General features: G+C 41.1%; 1 protein-coding gene and 1 pseudogene across 2 annotated transcripts in view; both read left to right on the top strand.

Moving 5' to 3' along the window:
* The first annotated feature begins 3,229 nt into the window (after nucleotides 1-3,229).
* Nucleotides 3,230-19,128, top strand: LOC139545885 (TNF receptor-associated factor 2-like; annotated as a pseudogene).
* Nucleotides 19,129-20,290: 1,162 nt separating this feature from the next.
* Nucleotides 20,291-22,672, top strand: part of LOC139545721 (PHD finger protein 19-like) — a 33,088-nt gene continuing 30,706 nt past the window's right edge. The window contains exons 1-3 of one of the 2 annotated variants that reach the window (XM_071353789.1): nucleotides 20,291-20,519; nucleotides 21,563-21,776; nucleotides 22,042-22,123. In XM_071353789.1, the coding sequence (XP_071209890.1) occupies nucleotides 21,594-21,776; nucleotides 22,042-22,123 (265 nt within the window). In that variant the 5' untranslated portion in view covers nucleotides 20,291-20,519; nucleotides 21,563-21,593. Of the gene's footprint in view, nucleotides 20,520-21,558; nucleotides 21,777-22,041; nucleotides 22,124-22,672 lie in introns of both variants that reach the window. The other variant, XM_071353788.1, reaches the window with a different exon arrangement.

The raw sequence follows: 22,672 nt of genomic DNA, 5'->3' as shown, positions 1-22,672 counted from the left end.
GTCAGCTATTTTGTTTGGTGATGACAAGCTCTTCAGAGGCATTTTTGACCCCTAATTAAAGAAGTCACACATACCGCATACCCCAATTTTCACAAATGCCTTAGTATACGTAATTCCCAAACATCATTTATGAAAACATGAAAACGACCATATCTAAGTGGTTGCTTGTCAAGATTTTTGTTTTTAAGTGTCATATTGTTCCTGGGGGTGTATATGAACAGAGTTTCAGAAGATTCCATGTTGCTAAAATGCTGTAAGTTCCACACACAAGTTATTTTCAAAGAGATGTCTAACAACAGCAAGCGCACTGCAATAAAACACAGTTCCACTCACCAGATGATGATCATTTGAAACGTAACTTCTTGTTGAAAGTTATTCTTGAAAAAGGGAGAAGCTAAGAAATGTGCAACAACATCCTTTTTGATAACACCCGCAAACTAGCTGACAACAAAAGCTAGCTAGCTAGCTAGACCGTGGGAAAACTATTCCTCACTATTGTGCAGTGACCTGTTGGCCTTCAAGAAGGCAGATGTTTCCATACGTTTTTGTAAAAACAGTCCCACTCTTTAAGTCAAAATTTGATTGGTTGATTCCACTGTCACTCCAAAATGTTGCCCTAATACAGTTCAATGGCAGATTCCTTTATCTAGCTTTTGATGGCCTAGCCAATGGCCACCTAGCTAGCTGACTAGCTAGATGTATCTCCCCAGAGACCATCAAAGAAAAATCCTGATTAGATGGGGGTTTTTCTCTTCAGTGTTTCCTTTCCAACAACTGAAGAACATAATTGAAAATAATAATTATCACTGTTATGATATTATTACAATCAATATTTTATAAATCCTTCTAGTAGGACGATTTGCAGGCAGAGACAAATAAATGGGTAATCAATACTTACTGAAAATAAAAAGGTGCAACACTTGCTCACCACAGTAGCCTAATCTACAGTGTTGTGTTCGAGACCATCTAAAGCGAGACCAATTCAAGACCAAGACCAGAAAAATGTCCAAATCAAGACCGTGATTGTAATTTTGTCAAATTAGCACCCTAATAAGTTAAAAATGTTCAGTATTTCTGTGTTCATATTTCAGAACAACATATGAATTCTTTATATGTTCAGAATAGTGAAAAAATGGATGCTGAGAGACAATAGAGCCACTCTACAAATGCTTACTAAACCAAACACAGTGGGGAACAATGGGCCTTCTACCCCTTTTTAGAAGTTAGGCTATACCCTATAGGCCTATGCAAAACGTAGCACGTGTCCCTGTCATCATTCTTGCTGCTTCAAATTCAGTAGCCATACCTGCACGATCAGGTGCAAATGTGGTCTCAATTCAATAGAGTAGGCCAATGCGATGGCGGAGAAGCACGGGGCAGTTATCTTTCCAAGGAAATGTACTTCCTAAAATAGGCCTATGATTTGGCTATAGCCTAGAAAGGCCTAAATATTGATCACCCATATTTTCCCGTCGGAACATCTTTACACTCCAAAAAGGTAGGCATTAAAAATAGCTGAAGAGAAAGTGCAAGTCTCTCCAATTCTGCTCTCTTCAAACTACATCTAGCATATTGGCTGATCTAGACCAGTAATACAGATAGCCTAATATAAGGGCCATGTGAGAATCTCTGCTAATTTAACCTATTTCTGAAGTTATTTTTGCACATTTGATATTGCCTATAGGGCTCAAAAATGCTGGGACCATGGCTGGCAAGTAAGCTGTGTCACATACGCCTAAAATAACATTGCAGGACTGCAGTTGGGTTTGGGACCAGTTCTTGCAGTAGCGGGTGGGAGTCGGACAGAAAGTTAGCAGGTGCAGGCAGGGTGCAGTTTGAAGAAATCAGTCCAGCCCAGACCTCTACTGTGTACCTTGACAGTGAAGCCAGTAACGTTAGAGCTGTTTATTACTGTGTCAGTGTGTAGTAGGGAATTAGCTTGGGAAACGGACAGATCAATAACGTTACATTGTCATACTGACTAATAAAAACTCACATTGCACTGAAAAAAAGTCACAATATGAATTGTTTGGCTGATGGTTTCATCGTTTGATTCAGCGCTTGTGTGATTGAGGCAAAAAGAAAAGCTGACTTTTGCCAACTTTTGGCCAGCTCTCTCTCTCTAAATGTACATCAACTGGAGAAAGCTAGCCAAGTTCCTTTACTTCTGTTGAAAAGGGACAAAATATTTCCATACAAACGACAGCTGTTAGATAGCGAAATGAGGTGGCTATTATGACTATCTGACAGATAGCTAAAGACTTGAGCTCACCTGGCTGTGGTAGCTACTAGCTAGCATAGCTAATTCATTCATCTCAGTCGAGAAGGGATGAAACATTAGATAACCTTACATGTCAGTTACAATACTAGCTCAGCACTGCGAATAAACACTCGTTTTTCTGTTATGTTATACAGCAGTTCCCTTGCCAGCTACATCAGTCAACTAAAGAATATCCAGTTTCTGCTCTGCTTGCTTTTAAAACTTGGTGAAAGAGCGCAACACATACACACTGAACTGTACTCAACTCTCCCGTGCTGGTCCAGCCAGCCTTCCAGAAACTTTGCCTTCACACAGCCTGTCATCCCGCTATGTGGTGTCCATGTGGTCCTAAATCCAGCCTTCTGAACACTCCAAACAGACTACCCAACTGCTCTGAGGCGTCCACATGGTCCTAAAGTACACCGTTGCCGTTTTTTGTATGACATTGTAATGATAAAACTGGGGGGAACAAAATTGCAATTTCAGAATGTGGGGGATATGAGAGTGATGTGGGCGCTGGAGATGGAGGTGTGAGCAGGTGGGTCTGGGCAGGTGTGATAATGTTTGTGTGCGTTTGTATGCTATTGTTTGTATGTGTATATTTTGTATTGTTTGAAGAAAAAAAATCTTACAAAAAATAAGTATTTTTGAAGCTACTGTATACTATCCTCATGTGATGGTAGCTACAGTAATAAAAAAAAGATCAGCATATCTCAGATTGAAATTAAATGTCGCTTGATGTAAGCTAAAGTATGCTTCCATTCCATTAGAGTAGATTTGACTTGAATATGCTTTAGAGCTATTAAAACTTTATTTTGAATGGGCAAATGTTTCATCAAGAGCAGTCAAATATGTTTTATATAAGTTGTGTTCTCATGTGGTTGTACTGTACAGTGCTTCAACTTAGAATGGATTACTTTATAATAATAATAATAATGTGAATTGAAAGATTGCTGTTTGGCAAGAGAAATGGATCTGGGCTATCGTGAATGCTTCCGTGAACTTCACTTTCAAAACATCCTCGCAGGTCAGTTGTGTCACCGTCATTTTTGCCAAAGTACCAGGGTGTGAATTACGGGGGAGCTGGGTTAGCCCCCCTGAATGAGACATTAGCTACCTTATATGCAACAAAAGTCAGTCTTTTTTTAGGGGGGGGGATCTCTTAACAATGCTAATTTCACCATTCTCCTATTTCTTTAAAATGCAGTGGTACATATGTTTTACAGTGGTAAATATGAAAGTAAAAGCTTCCAAATTTCTACAAACAGTACCCCTGTCCATAAATGGTATAAATTCTGTAGAGCAGCTCTGTCCACTCAGTAGTGCTACATTTCGGGCCTCAATTGAGCTCCCTTAAACGCATAGATTTTCCGTTGTAGTCCTCATTTTCGCCATTTGTTTACCATGCGTCCTTGAAAAATAGCCTGTCTTTATTCCAATGCATTAGATTTATCCATTGATTTATCATCGTTTGCTTTTGTCAGTCAGCTGTTTAAACCACTCATTGTGTTGTTTTTCAGGTGCGCGCAGGTATTGCTGTTATCCGTGCCGTCCGTGGCCACAAGAAGTAGACCATTTAGTTAGCTTTATGTTATATAAATATTTATTTTCTTTCCTGGATCAGCTGATGATGGTCGACAATATCACTAGCCTGAATCTAGACACCAATGCGCGTCCAATCCATCCAACAAGTAGGATATAAATTAACGACAGTAGCCTATATGTAGTTGACGTTAGATTTTGCAATGGCATAGGCCTACGTTATTTTGGATTTGTGTGCCCATGAGAACTGTTTTCACAGTTACATGTACAGTGCGTTTTTCTGAGTTATCCAAGATCCAGGATTCTTACGGAGTTTAAGTTCAATGTTCTAATACACTTGTTCTAATACACAAAAATGCGTAATAATTACAAATAATAACCATAAATGTCATTCATGTAAGTTAAGAAAGGTAGCGTTTTATGACACACGATCTGTGAAGACTCCAAGCTAATTTTACTGTTTACAATGCCTTTATCAATACATTTTCTCTGTTTCTAACTTGTGATTGTGTGATGACAGAATATAATTGCTAACGTTGTGATATTTTAATGCTGCTTTCATGACAACTGGGAAATTAGGAAAAAAACGATGTCAAATCATGACGCCAGTGATCTTCAGGTCAGAATGTCGTGGTTCTAGAAAGATGCCTGAGCTTCCAAGTTGGATGACAATTCAAAACAATTTTTCCAATCAGAGCTCGTTATTTTCCGAGTTCCAGTTGTCTTGAATGCACTGAAGTCAGAACTCTGAGATGTATAAGTTCCTAGTTATTTTGAACGCGGCATAAGCAGCTTTATCTGAAGCCTGCGTATGTTTATGTGTGTAAAATTGCCTCGGCTGATAGGGTACCGGCAGTGGTGTAGGCTTAGTGGAGGGTAAACGCAAGTAAACACAGTTTACCCACCATTTTCAGACAAATGCATTGAAAGTATAGGGAGCGTTTTTTTTAACACCACGACCGGCAATCAGAGTTTAGACACCATTTTACAACACTAGAATACAGCACTGGCTACCGTTGGGCCTATTTGAAGTTAATGGTAATACACATTGTAGCCTAGTCTAGTAAATTGACCGTGTGTATTAGGATGACGATGCCAATTTTCCTGGGACAGTTAGTTTCAGCCCCAATTCCATGTCTCGACTTTTCAGGCTACAGAAAAATGTCCATTTGTCAGCAAGAGCATCAATTAATGTAGCCCTAATCTATGGCAATTGCAGAATGTCATTAGGCACATTTTTTGGTGTTTTGTAACAGTTCTCTATTACCATTCATCAAATGGCACAAGTGCACATGCAGTGAGTGCACTGTTTGGATGATGGCATTATTTTTGAGTGGGATGAATGCACAGGCAGCCTAAGTGATTTGTTTGACAATCAGATAATACAAGGTAATACATTTTTATTGTTAAATGATATCTTTATCATTGGGCCCATATAAAAATGAATGTCACATGATAATTCACACTCTTCATACAACAACAAGCCAGATAGCTATGGATCAGTTTAATGTGACCTTATGAGAAGTCAAATGTTTATCTCATATTTTTTTTTTAACAACCTCCACAAATGTATGAACAGTTTACATGTTTTGGTAATGTGCTCGTTGTTGTGATCATTTTCAAATACTGAACTGAGTTCTTCTGTACAACACATTTTTACTGACAGTAACAGCAACAATACTCACACACCTGTCATGTAAATAATGGGCCTCTATCACAAACGTGGTGTTCTGTGCTAGATGACAGGCAGGATGTGTGCAAATTATGGCACAGGGACTTTCCTATTTGGCGGATGTGACTGTAGTTGAGGCAATTGAACCGCCTCACAAATTCAGATAAATAAACTGCAATAAATGTTTGTGTGTGTATGTGTGAGAGAGAGAGAGAGAGAAAGAGAAAGAGAGAGAGAGCGAGAGGGAGAGACAACAGCATTGCAAAAACTGGCTCCTGGAAATGTTTACCCCTTATTTGAACACCATGCTTCATCACTGTAAAGTAAATTTTTGCTTGGCACCACACATGGGGTTTTGGGGAAACACACAGAATTTTTCTCTCTTCAAAAATGATAAAGGTTGACACTATTTAATGGACGCATCATATAGTGGGAGAGAATAGTGACAATTACAATCTTAAAAACAACTTGGTGATTTGTAGATGGAGTCTTGTTTAAAACCAGAGGACAACTTAGTGATTCATCTGTCCCAGGTGAAAATGAGTATCCTTCTGGATTTCCTCAAAGTATTTGCGATGATGTACCCCAGCAGAAGTACCTGTGCAGCAACTGTAATAACGTACTGAAGGAGGCACGTCAGACTTTGTGCGGCCACCGCTACTGCCTCGCTTGTTTTAATTGGTTAGTGAGGTAAGGCATTCCAATTATTTATATTCTAAGTTTTGCGAAACATCTTCATTAATAACCAAAGTTAACCATTTCCTCATATCACACTCTTGCCAGGTCTTTGTATGCAATATAGTCTGCATTTCCCTTTTTTGCCTTCCCCTTATGTTTTTAAAGGTTAAGATATTACAATTATATGTTAACATATTTGTGTTTATTGTATTTAAATCTAATACCGCATGTTCATTGTTGTTGTTTAGGTACAATAACAACCTTGTTTGCAAAATGTGCAAAGAAGAGGATCCCGAGCTCAGAGAGTGAAACAAGCATACTGACATCAGACAATGTATGTATAGTATTACTGCACTTTGTATACTGTATATGCTGGCATAGTACAAGTGGATAGGGGGGAATGATATGGCAGGCCTCTATGAAGTTGAGAAAGGGAAAACTGTTTTTATGGCACACCTAGGTAGATAGCTTCGGTGAAAGACCTGCTTTAACAACACAAAGGATATCCTTTCATAAGATCATTTGAAATGTAGGCTACAGTTACCTTTTCAGTCTCAATGTAATACTGCAGCCTCAATAAGAGACATTTCCTGTAAAAAGAAAAACAACGACATGGGATGAATTTAATCAAAAATGAAACCGCTCTTAAAGAATTCCCCATGTCCCTGTATGTTTACATAAAGGTGTGAATATAATTTTCCCTTTTCATTATTTGACTAGTTTGCATGACACAGACACCAAGGTGCTCTGCTCTAACATTGGGAGGCAAGATTCAATGTATTCCTACAGTAGGTACACAATCTAATAGAGGCTCTATAACATTGGTGCTTCTAGTGTTATCCAAAGCGTTCCCCTTTACTCATTTACTTTTGGCATTCAAGCACTTGTGTTCCTACGCAAAATACATGTAAATATTTTATCTGGATAGAATAAATGATCCACATAACACTGATTGAGTTACAGTGGATTTGCAAAGTATTCAGACCCATTCACTATTCCCACAGTATGTTACGCTACAGCCTTATTCTAAAATTGATTAAATTGTTTTTTCACCTCATCAATCCACACACAATACCCCATAATGACAAAGCAAGTCCGGGCTCTGGCTGGGCCACTCAAGGACATTCATAAACTTGTCCCGAAGCCACCCTTACATTGTCTTGGCTGTGTGCTTAGGGTCGTTGACCTGTTGGAAGGTGAACCTTCGCCCCAGTCTGAGGTCCTGAGCGCTCTGAAGCAGGTTTTCATCAAGGATCTCTCTGTACTTTGCTCCGTTCATCTTTCCCTCGTTCCTGACCCATCTCCCAGTCCCTGCTGCTGAAAAATATCCCCACAACATGACGCTGCCACCACCACCATGCTTCACCCACCGTAGGGATGGTGCCAGGTTTCCTCCAGACGTGACACTTGGCATTCAGGCCAAAGAGTTCAATCTTGGTTTCATCAGACCTGAATATCTTGTTTCTCATGGTCTGAGAGTCCTTTAGGCAAACTCCAAGCGGGCTGTTGTGCCTTTTACTGAGGAGTAGCTTCCGTCTGGCCACTCTGCCATAAAGGCCTGATTGGTGGAGCGCTGCAGAGATGGCTGTCCTTCTGGAAGGTTCTCCCATCTCCACTGAGGAACTCTGGAACTCTGTCAGAGTGACCATCAGGTTCTTGGTCACCTCCCTGACCAAGGCCCTTCTCCCCAGATTGCTCTAGGAAGAGTCTTGGTGGTTCCAAAATTCTTCCATTTAAGACGAATGGAGGCCACTGTGTTCTTGGGGACCTTCAATGCAGCAGACATGTTTTGTGTACCCTTCCCACGGGCAATTCCTTCGACTCATGGCTTGGTTTTTGCTTTGACATGCAATGTCAACTGTGGGACCTTAAATAGACAGGTGTATGCCTTTCCAAATCTTGTCCAATCAATTTAATTTACCACAGGTGGACTCCAATCAAGTTGTAGAAACATCTCAAGGATGATCAATGGAAACAGGATCCACCGGAGGTCAATTTCGAGGCTCATAGCAAAGGGTCTGAATACTTATGTCAATAAGTTATTTATGTTTTTTATTTGTAATACATTTGCAAACATTTATAAAAACTTGTTTTTGCTTTGCTATCATGTGGTATTGTGTGTAGATTGATGAGGAAAATGTTTTACACAATCAATTTTAGAATAAGGCTGTAAAGTAACAGAATGTAGAAAAGTCAAGGTGTCTGAATATTTTCCGAATGCACTGTATTGCATACTATTTAGCTCCCCAAAACAGGAGACATAATCCACACCTTCTGATCAGAGCCTGTATTTGGATTTTAGCAGAAAGGTCATACAATTGAACTCACCAGAGAATTGCAGTAACCTGAACTTTTTCATTGCTCTGGTGTTACTCCGCTCAGGGGATATAAGGTTTAAGAAAGACATTGAATGTGAAAAGATGCTAGAATGGAGTGGTGTAATTAGAATGTCTGTAGAGTTGACAACGTTCCACGTGTTGATATTTGTCTGGCGTGAATTAGTCCATTGCTGAGGCCCTGAAACCATAGAAAGAGAACGGCTAGAACGGACATTCCCATTCACGTCAATATTGTATTTCTATGGCTGAGACGTGTCTCACCAATACATCATTATTGTGATAAGTGATATGTTATGTCAGCAGGTAACCTATAACAAATACGTCATTATAATGATAAGTGATATGTTATGTCAGTAGGTAACATATAACTAATGCATCAGTATACGTGACATAACTAGATTGGTAAAAAAGCCTTATTTCAACTTATTCTAATGAGACCATGTTGGTCTTCACTGTAACCGAAGGAATGTGGTTCAGCATGTGGTTCTATAACGGCACAAGGCGAGACCCAGATGCAGACACGGGAGGCGGATGGTTTGAGTCTTGATATTTATTAAACAATCCAAAAGGGGTAGGCAAGAGAATGGTCGTGGACAGGCAAAAGTTCAAAACCAGTTCAGAGTCCAGGAGGTACAGAGCAGCAGGCAGGCAGAACGGTCAGGCAGGCAGGTACGGAGTCCAGAAAACAGGCAAGGGTCAAAACCGGGAGGACTAGCAAAAGAGAATAGAAGCAGGAGTACAGGAAAACACACTGGTTGACTTGAAAAACATACAAGACGAACTGGCACAGAGAGACAGAAAACACAGGGATATATACACCAGGGATAATAAGCGACACATGGATGGGGTGGAGACAATCACAAGACAGGTGAAACAGATCAGGGTGTGACAGGTTCAGCATCAGAATGGGGTCAGCATCAGAATGGGGTTCAGCACCCGAATGGGGTTCAGCATCAGAATGGGGTTCAGCATCAGCTCCTCCAAACATCCTAGGCAGAAGAGACACCCCATAATCGTCTCACTTGTCTAATTAGGATTTTGGTTTGTTGTGCTAAAATAATAGGCCTTGAGTATATTCATATCAATATCAGTTGGAAAAGTCTATTTTCAGGACAGATGACTCCTATATTTTGATTTAATTGGCCACAGTGAATACGTTGAGCATCACAGTGGAATGGAAACTAAGCTTGTTATACAGTAACTCAAATGTTTTACTTTATATTTACGTTCATCTTCCCTTGTATGCTCACAAAGCAAAGGCTTGACTGTCTCTGACTGTTACTTACACAGTGGGTGCATTGTTGGTTGTCAGTTTTAAGAAGCTACTGTTGTATTGAATGATTTATTGTTATTATTATTATTATGATGATTAAAGAGATAAAATGGCTTTGTGTATTTGTTGCTTTTGAGCGGTAGAGACACAGCAGAGCTTTAAAGTTCCACTTCAAACTGTATCAACTAACAACAATGACAGCCAGAGAACGTTGTCATTTAAACCAGTTTAGCACTGAAGAAAGCACCGGTGTGATATGTAGAAATCAAGCTATTCTTTATTGTGCAAAAAAAAAACATTTCCCCTCTGAGGAAAATGTAACATGGTGGTACTGAATTAAGGACTGAATTAGTAATTGAAGTACTGAAAGTTGATCTTAATTCTCCTATGTGTTACTGCAGTTATTCAGTGATGCTGCCATCAATAAGGAGATCTTGGATTGAAAGTGCATTGTGCTAACCAAGGGTGCTCCTGGAGGAGTATTCTCAAGGACTTTGAGGTATTGACACTGTTTTACACATTTGTGAATGATACAATTAAAAATTGATATTTTTTTTCATCATGTGACCATTTTAATACCTACCCACTGTAATTACATCAGGGTCAGGGCCCAATTTTTCACTAAAGCAAAAGTCCTGTTGTAGAAAACCTTCAGACAATTTAAGAGCAAAATATTTTAAATTGGTACCAAAATAATGAATACATTTTAGAACTAATGAGGACAATTGCCCCTGATGGCTGATATTGACTTTGCGCTGCTATCAAGATGTTTATCCTCCAAGTGGATTGATTCACTGAAATGTTGTGCTGAGCTTGGGTTAGTTTATTGTGATTTCTGAATTGTCTTGAATCCTCTTTCAGGAGCAACAGGAGCAATGAGAGTATGCCCTGATCCCCTGCAACATTGGCTGTGGTCACATGGTGCTGCGAAAGGCCTTCGCCTGTCACCTGGAGAAGGCCTGTCCAAACAATATGTCAGTGTTCCCCACATGCTGCCGCTCTATGGGCCCCTCAGAGCTACAGGTAAGACAGGCCCAAATAATTAACTTCCAGTCGTGCACTCAGTAGCTGTCAAACTAACCACCTCGCCTAAGTTGCAAGTCCTGCCACTGACAGGTCTTGCTGAGATTCTCAAATGTTCAGCCCTGGTATGAAGTGTTTTTCCTCCTGGAAATAAATAGCCAGTGTATGGTTTCCTGTGGTTTTATACTGCAGGGGCTACAGTTGCTGGGAATTCTACAAAATAAGTTAGAATTGGTCTCTAGTGGAAAACCTTGTTGGGGACGAGGTCAGTGTGACATTGGTTGGGTCCCCACAGAGCAGCTCAAGCAGCAGTGTCTCCAATGTTTACTGCTGCCCCATATTCCCTTTCACCACTGATCTGGGAAGGTCAGGGGGCTGCCGAGAGCTTTGGACCACAGCGAAAGGGAGCAGAAAGCCACAGAACTTTAGACTCAAGAAAAGTTAGGTTAACCATTAGGGGGAAGGGCATCATGATTTGGGAAGAAATGTATCAAATGTATTGTAAGAAGCAGTTGCAAAAGCATTCTGTGTGTAGACTACTGATTACACTAAAATAGTAATACTGTACTCTTAAGTTGTCCAGTCTCTTGACAACAAGGTAGACGAAATTCGAGCAAGGGTTGCCTTACAGAGAGACATCAGAGATTGTAACATTCTCTGTTTCACAGAAATATGGCTCCCTCGGGATATGTTATCAGAGTCGGTACAGCCACCCGGTTTCTTCACGCATCGCGCCGACAGAAACAAACATCTCTCTGGTAAGAAGAAGGGCGGGGGTGTACACCTTATGATTAACGAGTCGTGGTGTGATCATAACTTACAGGAACTCAAGTCCTTTTGTTCACCTGACCTAGAATTTCTTATAATGAAATGCCGACCGCATTATCTACCAAGAGAATTCTCTTCGATTATAATCACAGCCATGTATACCCCCCCCCCCCCCCCAAGCAGACACCTCGACGGCCCTGAAAGAACTTCATTGGACTCTATGTAAACTGGAAACCACATATCCTGAGGCAGCATTTATTGTAGCTGGGGATTTTAACAAAGCTAATCTGAAAACAAGGCTCCCTAAATTTTATCAGCATATCGAATGTGCGACCAGGGCTGGCAGCATTCTGGATCATTGCTACTGTAACTTCCGCGACGCATACAAAGCCCTCCCTCGCCCTTCTTTCATCAAATCTGACCACGACTCCATTGTGTTGCTCCCAGCCTATAGACAGAAACTAAAACAGGAAATGCCCGTGCTCAGGTCTGTTCAACGCTCGTCCGACCAATCGGATTCCACGCTTCAAGATTGCGTCGATCACGTGGACTGGTTTATGTTCCGGATAGCCTCAGACAACAACATTGATGTATACTCTGATTCGGTGAGCGAGTTTATTAGCACGTGCATCGGTGATGTTGTACCCACGGTGACTATTAAAACCTTCCCCAACCAGAAACCGTGGATTGATGGCAGCATTTGCACAAAACTGAAAGCGCAAACCACTGCTTTTAATCATGGCAAGGCGACCAAAAACATGACCGAATACAAAAAGTGTAGCTATTCCCTCTGCAAGGCAATCAAACAAGCTAAGCGTCAGTATAGAGACAAAGTAGAATCGCAATTCAACGGCTCAGATACGAGACGTATGTGGCAGGGTCTACAGACAATCATGGATTACAAAAAGAAAACCAGCCCCATCGCGGACACTGACGTCCTGCTCCCAGCCAAACTAAACAACTTCTTTGCTTGCTTTGAGGACAATACAGTGCCACTGACATGGCCCGCTACCAAAACCTGCGGGCTCTCCTTCACCACAGCCAACATGAGTAAAACATTTAAACGCGTTAACACTCGCAAGGCTGCCGGCCCAGACGGCATCCCTAGCCGCGTCCTCAAAGCATGCGCAGACCAGCTGGCTGGTGTGTTTACGGACATATTCAATCAATCCCTATCCCAGTCTGCTATTCCCAAATGCTTCAAGAGTGCCACCATTGTTCCTGTTCCCAAGAACGCTAAGGTAACTGAGCTAAACGACTATCGCCCCGAAGCACTCACTTCTGTCATCATGAAGTGCTTTGAGAGACTAGTCAAGATCATTTCACCTCCACTCTACCTGACACCCTAGACCCACTCCAATTTGCTTACTTCCCCAATAGGTCCACAGATGACGCAATCGCAATCACACTTCACACTTCACACTGCCCTAACCCATCTGGACAAGAGGAATACCTATTTAAGAATGCTGTTCATCGATTACAGCTCAGCATTTAACACCATAGTACCCTCCAATCTCGTCATTAAGCTTGAGACCCTGTGTCTCGACCCCGCCCTGTGCAATTGGGTCCTGGACTTTTTGACGGGCCGCCGCCAGGCGGGGAAGGTAGGAAACAACATCTCCACCCCGCTGATCTTCAATACTGGGGCCTCACAAGGGTGCGTTCTCAGCCCTCTCCTGTACTCCCTGTTCACCCATGACTGCGTGGCCATGCACACCTCCAACTCAATCATCAAGTTTGCAGACGACACTACAGTGGTAGGCTTGATTACCAACAACGACGAGACGGCCTACAAGGAGGAGGTGAGGGCCCTCGGAGTATGGTGTCAGGAAAATAACCTCACACTCAACATCAACAAAACAAAGGAGATGATCGTGGACTTCAGAAAACAGCAGAGGTAGCACCCCCCTTTCCACATCGACGGGACAGTAGTGGAGAAGATGGAATGTTTTAAGGTCTTCGGCGTACACATCATGCACAAACTGAAATGGTCAACCCACACAGACAGGATGGTGAAGAAGGTGCAAAAGCGCCTCTTCAACCTCAGGAGGCTGAAGAAATTTGGCTTGTCACCGAAAACACTCAAAAACTTTTACAGATGCACAATCGAGAGCATCCTGTCGGCTGTATCACCGCCTGGTGTGGCAACTGCTCCGCCCACAACCGTAAGGCTCTAGAAGGAAGTGAGGTCTTCACAACGCATCACCGGGGGCAAACTACCTGCCCTCCAGGACACCTACACCACCCGATGTCACAGGAAGGCCAAAAAGATCATCAAGGACAACAACCACCCGAGCCACTGCCTGTTCACCCCGCTATCACCCAGAAGGCGAGGTCAGTACAGGTGCATCAAAGCTGGGACCGAGACACTGAAAAACAGCTTCTATCTCAAGGCCATCAGACTGTTAAACAGCCATCACTAACATTGAGTGGCTGCTGCCAACATACTGACTCAAATCTCTAGCCACTTTAATATTTAGAAAATTGGATGTAATAAATGTATCACTAGTCACTTTAAACAATGCCACTTTATATAATGTTTACATACCCTACATTACTCATCTCATATGTATATACTGTACTCTATACCATCTACTGCATCTTGCCTATGCTGCACAGCCATCACTCATCCATATATTTACATCTACATATTCTAATTCATTCCTTTACACTTGTGTGTATAAGGTAGTTGTTGTGAAATTGTTAGATAACTTGTTAGATCTTACTGCACGGTCGGAACTAGAAGCAAAAGCATTTCGCTACACTCGCATTAACATCTGCTAACCATGTGTATGTGTAACGGCGTTCTAGATCTTCCTCCTCCTCAGACGAGGAGAGGAGAGAAGGATCGGAGGACCAATACGCAGCGAGGTATGATGACATAATGTAATTTATTGAAAGACGAACACGAACACGAAAACACTTGGAAAATTACAAAATAAGAAAACGACGTAGACGAAACCTGAACATGGAACTTACATAACTACACGCAGAACTCACGGACAGGAACAGACTACATCAAACGAATGAACAGCCAAAACAGTCCCGTGTGGTGCACATACACAGACACGAAAGACACAGGAGACAATCACCCACAAACAAACAGTGTGAACAGCCAACCTATATATGGTTCTCAATCAGAGGAAAACGTCAAACACCTGTCTCTGATTGAGAACCATATAAGGCTGATTACAAGACCTAAACATAGAAACACAAAACATAGAAATGCCCACCCACACTCACGCCCTGACCGACTAACACATACAAAACAACAGAAAATAGGTCAGGAACGTGACAGTATGTGACTAATAAAATTGAGTTTGATTTGATTAAATACTGTATTTAATCAATGGTATATTACTAGATCTCTCGTGTAGCTATCGATTCCATGAAGAAGAAAAAAACAGTAGGGCTACATTGTATTGTTTCTCTCAACATCTTCAGCATTTATGTGTGTAGTTTTACAGAAACCCTCATGTCACAGTCCTGGGGAGAAAAAGACGACAACAGCTAATAAAAAAACATTGTTTTTAATGTAGTGGCCATCAAATCCAATGATGTTATTTGTTGTATAGCTACTGATCTTTTTTGTTTAACACTTTTTGTTGTTGTTGCATGACGTATTAATTGTCAAAATTGTCTTGATTCTACAGAAAAATCCTCTTCCAGGTTCCAAAAGGCAAGACTCTTGTGTTTTCTCTGAAGTTCGTTGGACATTTAAGGTAATCTAATAATTCCAATATTGCATTACAGTAAAATGATTGAATTACAAGAAATGGGGCATCAAATACAAAGAACGTGTGGCATATTGAAAAGCTTTTGCTGTACAGTTATTTATGTTTTTGTCTTTCAATCCCATGTATCTTAGGGGACCATAGAGAAGGTGAGAGGCCATGAGAACAGCAGCCATGTCAGCCACCTTCAGCTCCTGCTGCGTGCCCGCCACCACCAACAGCAGTGACCTGCAGTTCTCCCCACTGATAGCCCAGTTATCCTTGCCTGGTGCAGAAGCTATGGTTGAGCATCTGCCCTAGCTCAGAGAGGCTCTGTCTGACTTGAAAATCCACTGGGACACGGGGCTGTCAGAGGGGGAGCTGGAGGCGGATGGAAGGGACAGATGGGATAGCTCAGCAGCTCACAGTCTGCGAGATGATGACCAGGTGACCATCCTCATGGACATAAGGCTGCAGATAGACACACTGCAGCAGAGGGTCCAGATATCGGAGAACATCATCTCTGTCCTGAACAGGGAGGTGGAAAAGACCCAGCTGAGCGTGGAGGCTTTGGAGAGGGAGAACCAGAGCAGCCAGGACATGATTCACCAATTAGAAATAAAGGTACAGTATATTGTGAGTCATAGAACACAGTCATCTTTTTGGACCAGTTATATGACCTAATGCTGTTTCATTCCAGGGCATGCCATGAACATAAAAAAAAAGTGTAATTATACTTCTTAAAACAAACATTAAAGGTTCAATGCAACCATTAAAAAAAAATCTCAATATCAAATAATTTCTGGAAAACAATGAAGTACCTTACTGTGATTGTTGTCAATTAAAATGGTCAAAAATAAACAAAAACATTGGTTCTTAGCAAAGAGCAATTTCTCAATAAATTATTTTTGATAGGACTGTCTCGGAGTGGTCTGAGGGGGAGGGGAAAACTGAAAACTAGCTGTTATTGACAGAGAGGTTTGGAACCCTGTTTCTTATTGGTCTCTTTGTTACATCTGCTCCTGCCACGCCCTCTACTTCTCATCCTGTGTCTCCATAACCTGCCGCCACTCCCCCAGTGCTCTCTCCCTCCCTCTCTCTCTGTGTGGGTGTATGTGATTGTGTGAGTGGAGACAAGTGTGCTGGAGGCAGAGCAGATCCCCACCAGCTGCAACTTGTTCCATAATCAAGACCTCTACAAATACTCAGCCCTGCCACTTCCACGCTGCCAGATCATAGCCTCTGCTCAGTCAGTCTGTGGTTCAAGCCTGTTCCTGCATAGATCTTGTTATCCTGTTGAGCCTGGTTTTCCCTAGCCTGACGCTCCTTTTCTCTCCGCTACAGTTCCGTCCGCTCTGACTCTGGTCGCTGTCTCCAGTCCCTCATCTCGTCAGTCCTGCCCCCCTGCTCTACTGCTTTCTTGGATTCCGCTCCGGACCTGCTTACCCTGCCCCTACTGCTTTTCAATAAATACCTTGTCCCTGTCTCCTCGTCTGAGTCTGCACTTGGGTACACCTGCTCCGCCACACGTAACACTAACTAATTTACCACCTGATGTCACCAGGCAGGCCAAAACTCCATCCCACCAAAACAGTCTTTTCAAACAGCTCTTACACTAAAGGCATTATCATAATTTGTACAGTATTTTTCCAACCTCATAGTGTGGAAATATATTTAAAACACAGGAAATCTAGTTTTTGACTGCTCTGGGCTTTTAAGAAGTGCATGTGTCAACTATCCTCCCAAATTACAGAAAGTAACTTTTCTGATGCTCCTAATTTGCAGTGGTAGAATTGTAGCCTTATAATTGCTCTATACACTCACTGGTCTTGAGAATAATAAAATGCTGGTCTGGCTGAACATTGAGGGGGAAGGGAGAGCATTAAATGTCACATCTTGGTTGGAAAAATGGACTGTTGACAAGAATGTATTTCGCTTTCCTGAAAAATGTCCATTTATATCCCGTTTTAGCAAGCGTCCCTCTCCTACTCTTAAAGTAGAGAGCCTCTTCTCATGTAACAGTACATAGAATAACCCTAACCCACCTCCCCACAAAATTAAACAGATTTTATCTCCAGCAAACAATACTTATGAGTGTACATTTTTTATAGAAACACATTACCAGGTTCTCTCTGCTTTTTTCACTGGCCGTTGAAATGTCAGCTTAATTAACAGAAAAGTGCGATGTCATTTTATATTTTAAAAATACGTCGTCATCTTAAAATCACTGTTCTAATTTCTCTCAAATCAAAAACAAAACGTTATTGAACAGTAAACAAAACGAAGCAGTAATTGTATATTTTCAAAACAAACATCTCTCAGACAGTCAGCTGAAATTGAAAGGTCCTAAACATAACATTTAGTTACGTGTTATCTGACCAGGATAATGGGGGTGATTCAGCTACAATGCAATGTCAAGACTTGCGACAACAATACAATTTCAGAACGCTCGGCGAGAACAAATTATAGAGGGGACCAAATAGATGTATCTGACAACAGACATCAACAGTGTTCTGTGTGATGTCTGTTGTTTGTATCGGCCTACTTTATTGTGGAGGATGTTGATATTTGTAACCTAACTATGCCTTCTTAAGAAGATGCAATCTGTTTCATTTTGTGGGGAGGGGGGTTAGGGCTTCTTCTATGAGCATGAGAAGAGGCTCTCTACTTTAAGAGTAGGAGAGGAGCGTTTGCGGAAGCGGGAAATAAATGGATTTTTTTTCAGGAAGGCGGAATTCATTCTTGTCAACAGTCCATTTTTCCAACCAAGATGTGACATTTCATGCTCTCCCTTCCCCCTCAATGTTCAGCCAGACCAGCATTTTATTATTCTCATTTGCTTCAAGAATAGTGGGTGTGTGCAGCAATACTAAGGCTACAATTCCACCCCTGCAAATGATGAGCATCAGAAAAGTGACTTTCTTGATTTTATTAGCCTACCTTTCTGTAATGTGGGAGGATAGTTGACGCATGCACTTCTTAATTGCCCATGTGGGGATTAATAAAGTTGAATGGAATTGATTGTTGCCCTGTAGGTGACAGAGCAGCAGCACAGACTGGCCAGGAAAGATCTTGTCATCAGCTCCCTGAAAGAAAGCCTCCGCGCCCACCAGGAGGTCTCCTATGACGGTAATTTCATCTGGAGGCTGTCTGACCTCAGTTACAAAATGGAGGCCATCTCTGGCCATTGGAATAGGCCTAACCTGTACTCTCCTGGTACAGTATTCTTTCAATTTCACCTTAAACAGAAAAGCCAGTGGTGGAGGACAGTCAATTCACAGGGACAGTCTTCTATGCACATGGCATAAAATAGGCCTTCATTAGAGCGCTTAATTTGAACAAAATAGTTTTTATGTACAACCTTTGAAACATTACACAGACAGACACGTTCCCTCCAATATTAACATTTGTATCCACTGAAATGCTGGCACAAGTTTGAATCAGCGTTTTGTGTCCTCTGCTTTTTCTAGCATTCTACACATCCAGGTATGGATTCAAGGTGTGTATGACGCTGTATCTGAATGGTGATGGGGTGGGAAAAGGCACTCATATCTCTCTCTTCTTTGTGATCATGAAGGGGGAGTATGATCCCCTTCTCTCATGGCCGTTCAAGCACAAGGTAAGGCTCTCTCTGTAATACCTGTGTAACAGACATCATAGATTGTTTATTTAGAGGGCTGAGGTTTTCAACTGAAATGTTTGTTAATGTCAAAAAACAAACAACAAAATCTCCTCATGAGTCATTATAGTTCTAGTTCTCATCTCTTTCCCTCTGCATCATTAAGGTAAGTAAGTATCGAGTCAGCCATCTTTTGAAGTATGTCTGTAAGACATGTTAAGGTTTAATCCGTATATCTCCTTTCCAGGTCACTTTCTTTTTGCTTGATCAGAATCACTGAGAACATGTGATTGACGCCTTGTTTTATGCATAGATATGTCCACAACATGAGCCCGTGGTAGGTAGGTAGGGGAATAGGAATGGGTCGCACCTACTAAGAAGGGGGGGGGGTGATGGGAGATGGGACAGATAGTGTAGGCCAATTATCAACTTTTCATTTTATTAACTTGGTGGTTTGGTGTTTTTTCCATGTTTTTTTGTACTGTTTTTCGATTCTTTATCTATGTACTTCTTGAATATAAGTTCCTGTCTTTTGACCTGAACCCCTCCCAGGGGAAAAAAAAGAGAAAAAGTTGGTAAAAAAATAAATCCACAGGTTCATGCAGGCTAATTACAATGTGTTCGATTAGTTGTCTTTAGATTGCTTAAAACTTCAACATTTAAGGTAATTTTAAAAGTCTTACAAGCGTGTAGCAGTACTTACAAGTTATATATATCAGCAATTATATAGCATAATTGATTTTTTTTAGAAAGGATAGAATTGGCCAAATAATTGTCCCCTCAACTCATCTACTAAATGACATTTCAGTCGATCCTTGAGATTTCCTCTCAGCATAGAGCCATTAGAAAAATCCTCACGAACAGACAGCGGCACTGTGGAAGTAAACAGAGATCTCGTTGGATTTCATGTTTTTTTATTTGCTGAAGAGTAAGCTCAAATAAACAGGGCAGGTTCCGCAATCTTACGTCAGTGCTAGTATAGCAATCCTAGGATTCTCAAGGAATTTGATTTGAAAACCTCTCAAATGACTGTCACATAAATGTCGTGTGTTATTCATTACATTCAAAAAAAATGTATACATTTAATCATGCAACAGACAGTAATGTTACATACATGTTGCAGGCATTTCAAAATCATAATTCTTTACAAAAATATATTATTAGTCTTATGGTGATGATGGTGGTGGTGGTGATGGTGATGATGAATAGGGTAGTGGTAGTACAGTGTTGTGTAATCAGTAGTAGTGGTAGATAGTATTACAATCATTGATAATAATCATAATAACAAATAGTGCGTGAAAGTATATGTGATTTGAAAATAAAAAAAGACATGTAGAGATTTGCAAAACGTAAGAGGCTAATTTGAAGAAAACAAAGGCTGTTCCTCCACACCTTGTGAGGAAATATTGAACTTCCTGTATGGTGATGATGTGTTTATGTTAATCACATAGCTAAGGCAAAACCTAAATGATTCGCGGGAAAAAGTAAAAAATGGCGACTAGCATAGTTTGAACTTAAGCGCCCGTACACATATTTGCAAGAAGAGACAACTCCTCGCTAATGGGACGTTACTCAACAGCAGCAACAATATTTCGAGTTTTATCGAACCTGGATTGGAAGTTTATCAAGGGGGTAAGAAGTCTGGATTACATTACAGCTAAATTTGATGTTTTTTTTGTATCTCCTAGTTTTTATGTCTCAAACTATTATTTTATGTAACGTGCCCAATGTCATATTTCGGTTATTCATTATAGATTACATTTAGCTAGCAAGCTAAAATAGATGTTCCTAATGCAATAGCGATACACTATACCCAGGGCCCAGGGGCAAGCAACAGATACGTTTCATTGCATTGGTTTGACAGTTGCAGCACAGTTTAGCGGGCTAACTTCACTAGCAGCTACTTTACCAGTTACCAAGCTAGCTATATTCAATATTGCTACAATAGCTAGCTACATTTGATAGCTAGCATTTTAGACGAGCCAGCAACGTTTTGTGACTCTAGAAGACATCCTGTTGAGGAGATGCAAAAGTGTCCGATCAGATTTGCAGAAGAAAATACTTTAAACAGCTTGAGCTGGCGATATGCCCATCATCTTATTGATGTAAGTTAACTTAGCCAATCAACTAGTTTATTATCAGTTTGATATAAGTTACATTCGAGAGTTGCTATAGTTTGATAGCCTACTAACTACTACAAGTTTGTAAGCCATGTTACTTTTTAATGCTGTGCACGATTGTTTGGCTCGAGCAAGTGCTGCAATCTGCGACTGCGTTGACAAGTCCACCTTAAATGTGCAGGCTGGCTGTAGTTAGCTGATGAGTCAAACCTGTAGGCTGTGCTGTGATCTACACGCAGTAGAAGATTGAGTCATCAGACATCCGCCTCAGAACAGGGGAGGGGTGTTAAAAGAAATATGTTGTAGGGCTGGATTTCATGATAGCATGGGCATATGTTTAAATGTTTTTGTAGGCTGTGTAAATCTCAGGAAATACTTTGTATGACACCGTAACAGCAGGTTCTGTCAATGCATGTAATAATACATACATGTGATCAACAACCCCAAAATTACAGGACAATGTTCAACCACCACCAAACCTCCATAATGTTGTGATCAGGAGGACATACTGTGTCTACCACAATGACGATGTAACTCCCTGATTCGCCTAGGAAGTGTTGTAGTGTGTGGACAGCCCAGCTGCAGCATGTTGGAGTCAGCATACAGAGATGACTTCTGCAGTGTGGAGTCGAAGAAGGGGCTGGATGCCAAGCGTTTACCCCAGAAGAGGGAGCGGAGCTTCACAGACCTGGAGAGCAGCCTGACCGTGGGCCAGTATGTCCTGTGTCGCTGGTCTGATGGCCTATACTACCTGGGGAAGATCCAGAGAGTAAGTGCTCAACACAAAATATTCCTGTTATCAGTCAAATACTGTAGTATACTGCCACACAATGGTTTGTATTCATTTTATTTACAACCCAAATACCGCTATTCACAAAATGTGATGGTTTCTCTGTAGTTTTCAGGGACCACATCTGTTATTCGTGTTTTATGGAAAATCTATTGTAATACACTATTAGAATAAAACTGTAATAAGGCTGCTGTAAACGATTTGCCTCCGCCTCATACTGGCTGTTTTCACTTTTCTATTCAAGGTGAGTACCTCCAAGCAGAGCTGCTTTGTCACTTTTGAAGATAATTCAAAATTCTGGGTTCTCTGGAAAGACATCCAACATGGTGAGTGAAGAGGGACTAGAATATTGTTGTTGTCACAGTGTTCAATAAAAAAACGTGAATTAGTCAAACGTACTACACCCTACATCTTCAATGAATGTATGTCTGCTGATAATATGGATCTACACCATACAGGTTCAACATATCAAAAGCTCGCTCTAAAAGCCATTAGTAATGTAATCCACTTTGAACAGCATTACACAACAGCCTAACGGGAAATCATTAAAATTTTGTGCTGTACCTCTGTGGAACCTCATGAAGCTGTTTTAGGCCTTTATTCCTTAACACTTTTTCATTGGCTAGCCGACACTTGTACTATGTAGTAGGCCACTTAATGGTATATTTAGATACTTCCCTAAAGGATTTAGCTGTCCTTCAAACTCTTCAACCGTCACGTTTCATTGAAAGGCCTATTTATGTCAGTAATGCCCTGCCGATTGCTTCTAATTTAATATCTTGCATGTTCTGTCTACATGTTGGTTTCATGTAGCTGAAGGATGAGAAAGCTGAGAATCCCACTCCAGCTCTTCATTCATCATTGAATATACCCTA

The sequence above is a fragment of the Salvelinus alpinus genome, chromosome 19 (assembly GCF_045679555.1).
Source record: "Salvelinus alpinus chromosome 19, SLU_Salpinus.1, whole genome shotgun sequence".
NCBI classification, from domain to species: Eukaryota; Metazoa; Chordata; class Actinopteri; order Salmoniformes; family Salmonidae; genus Salvelinus; species Salvelinus alpinus.
Note: the sequence above shows the minus strand (reverse complement) of the source record. Positions and strands in the feature narration are given on the sequence as shown.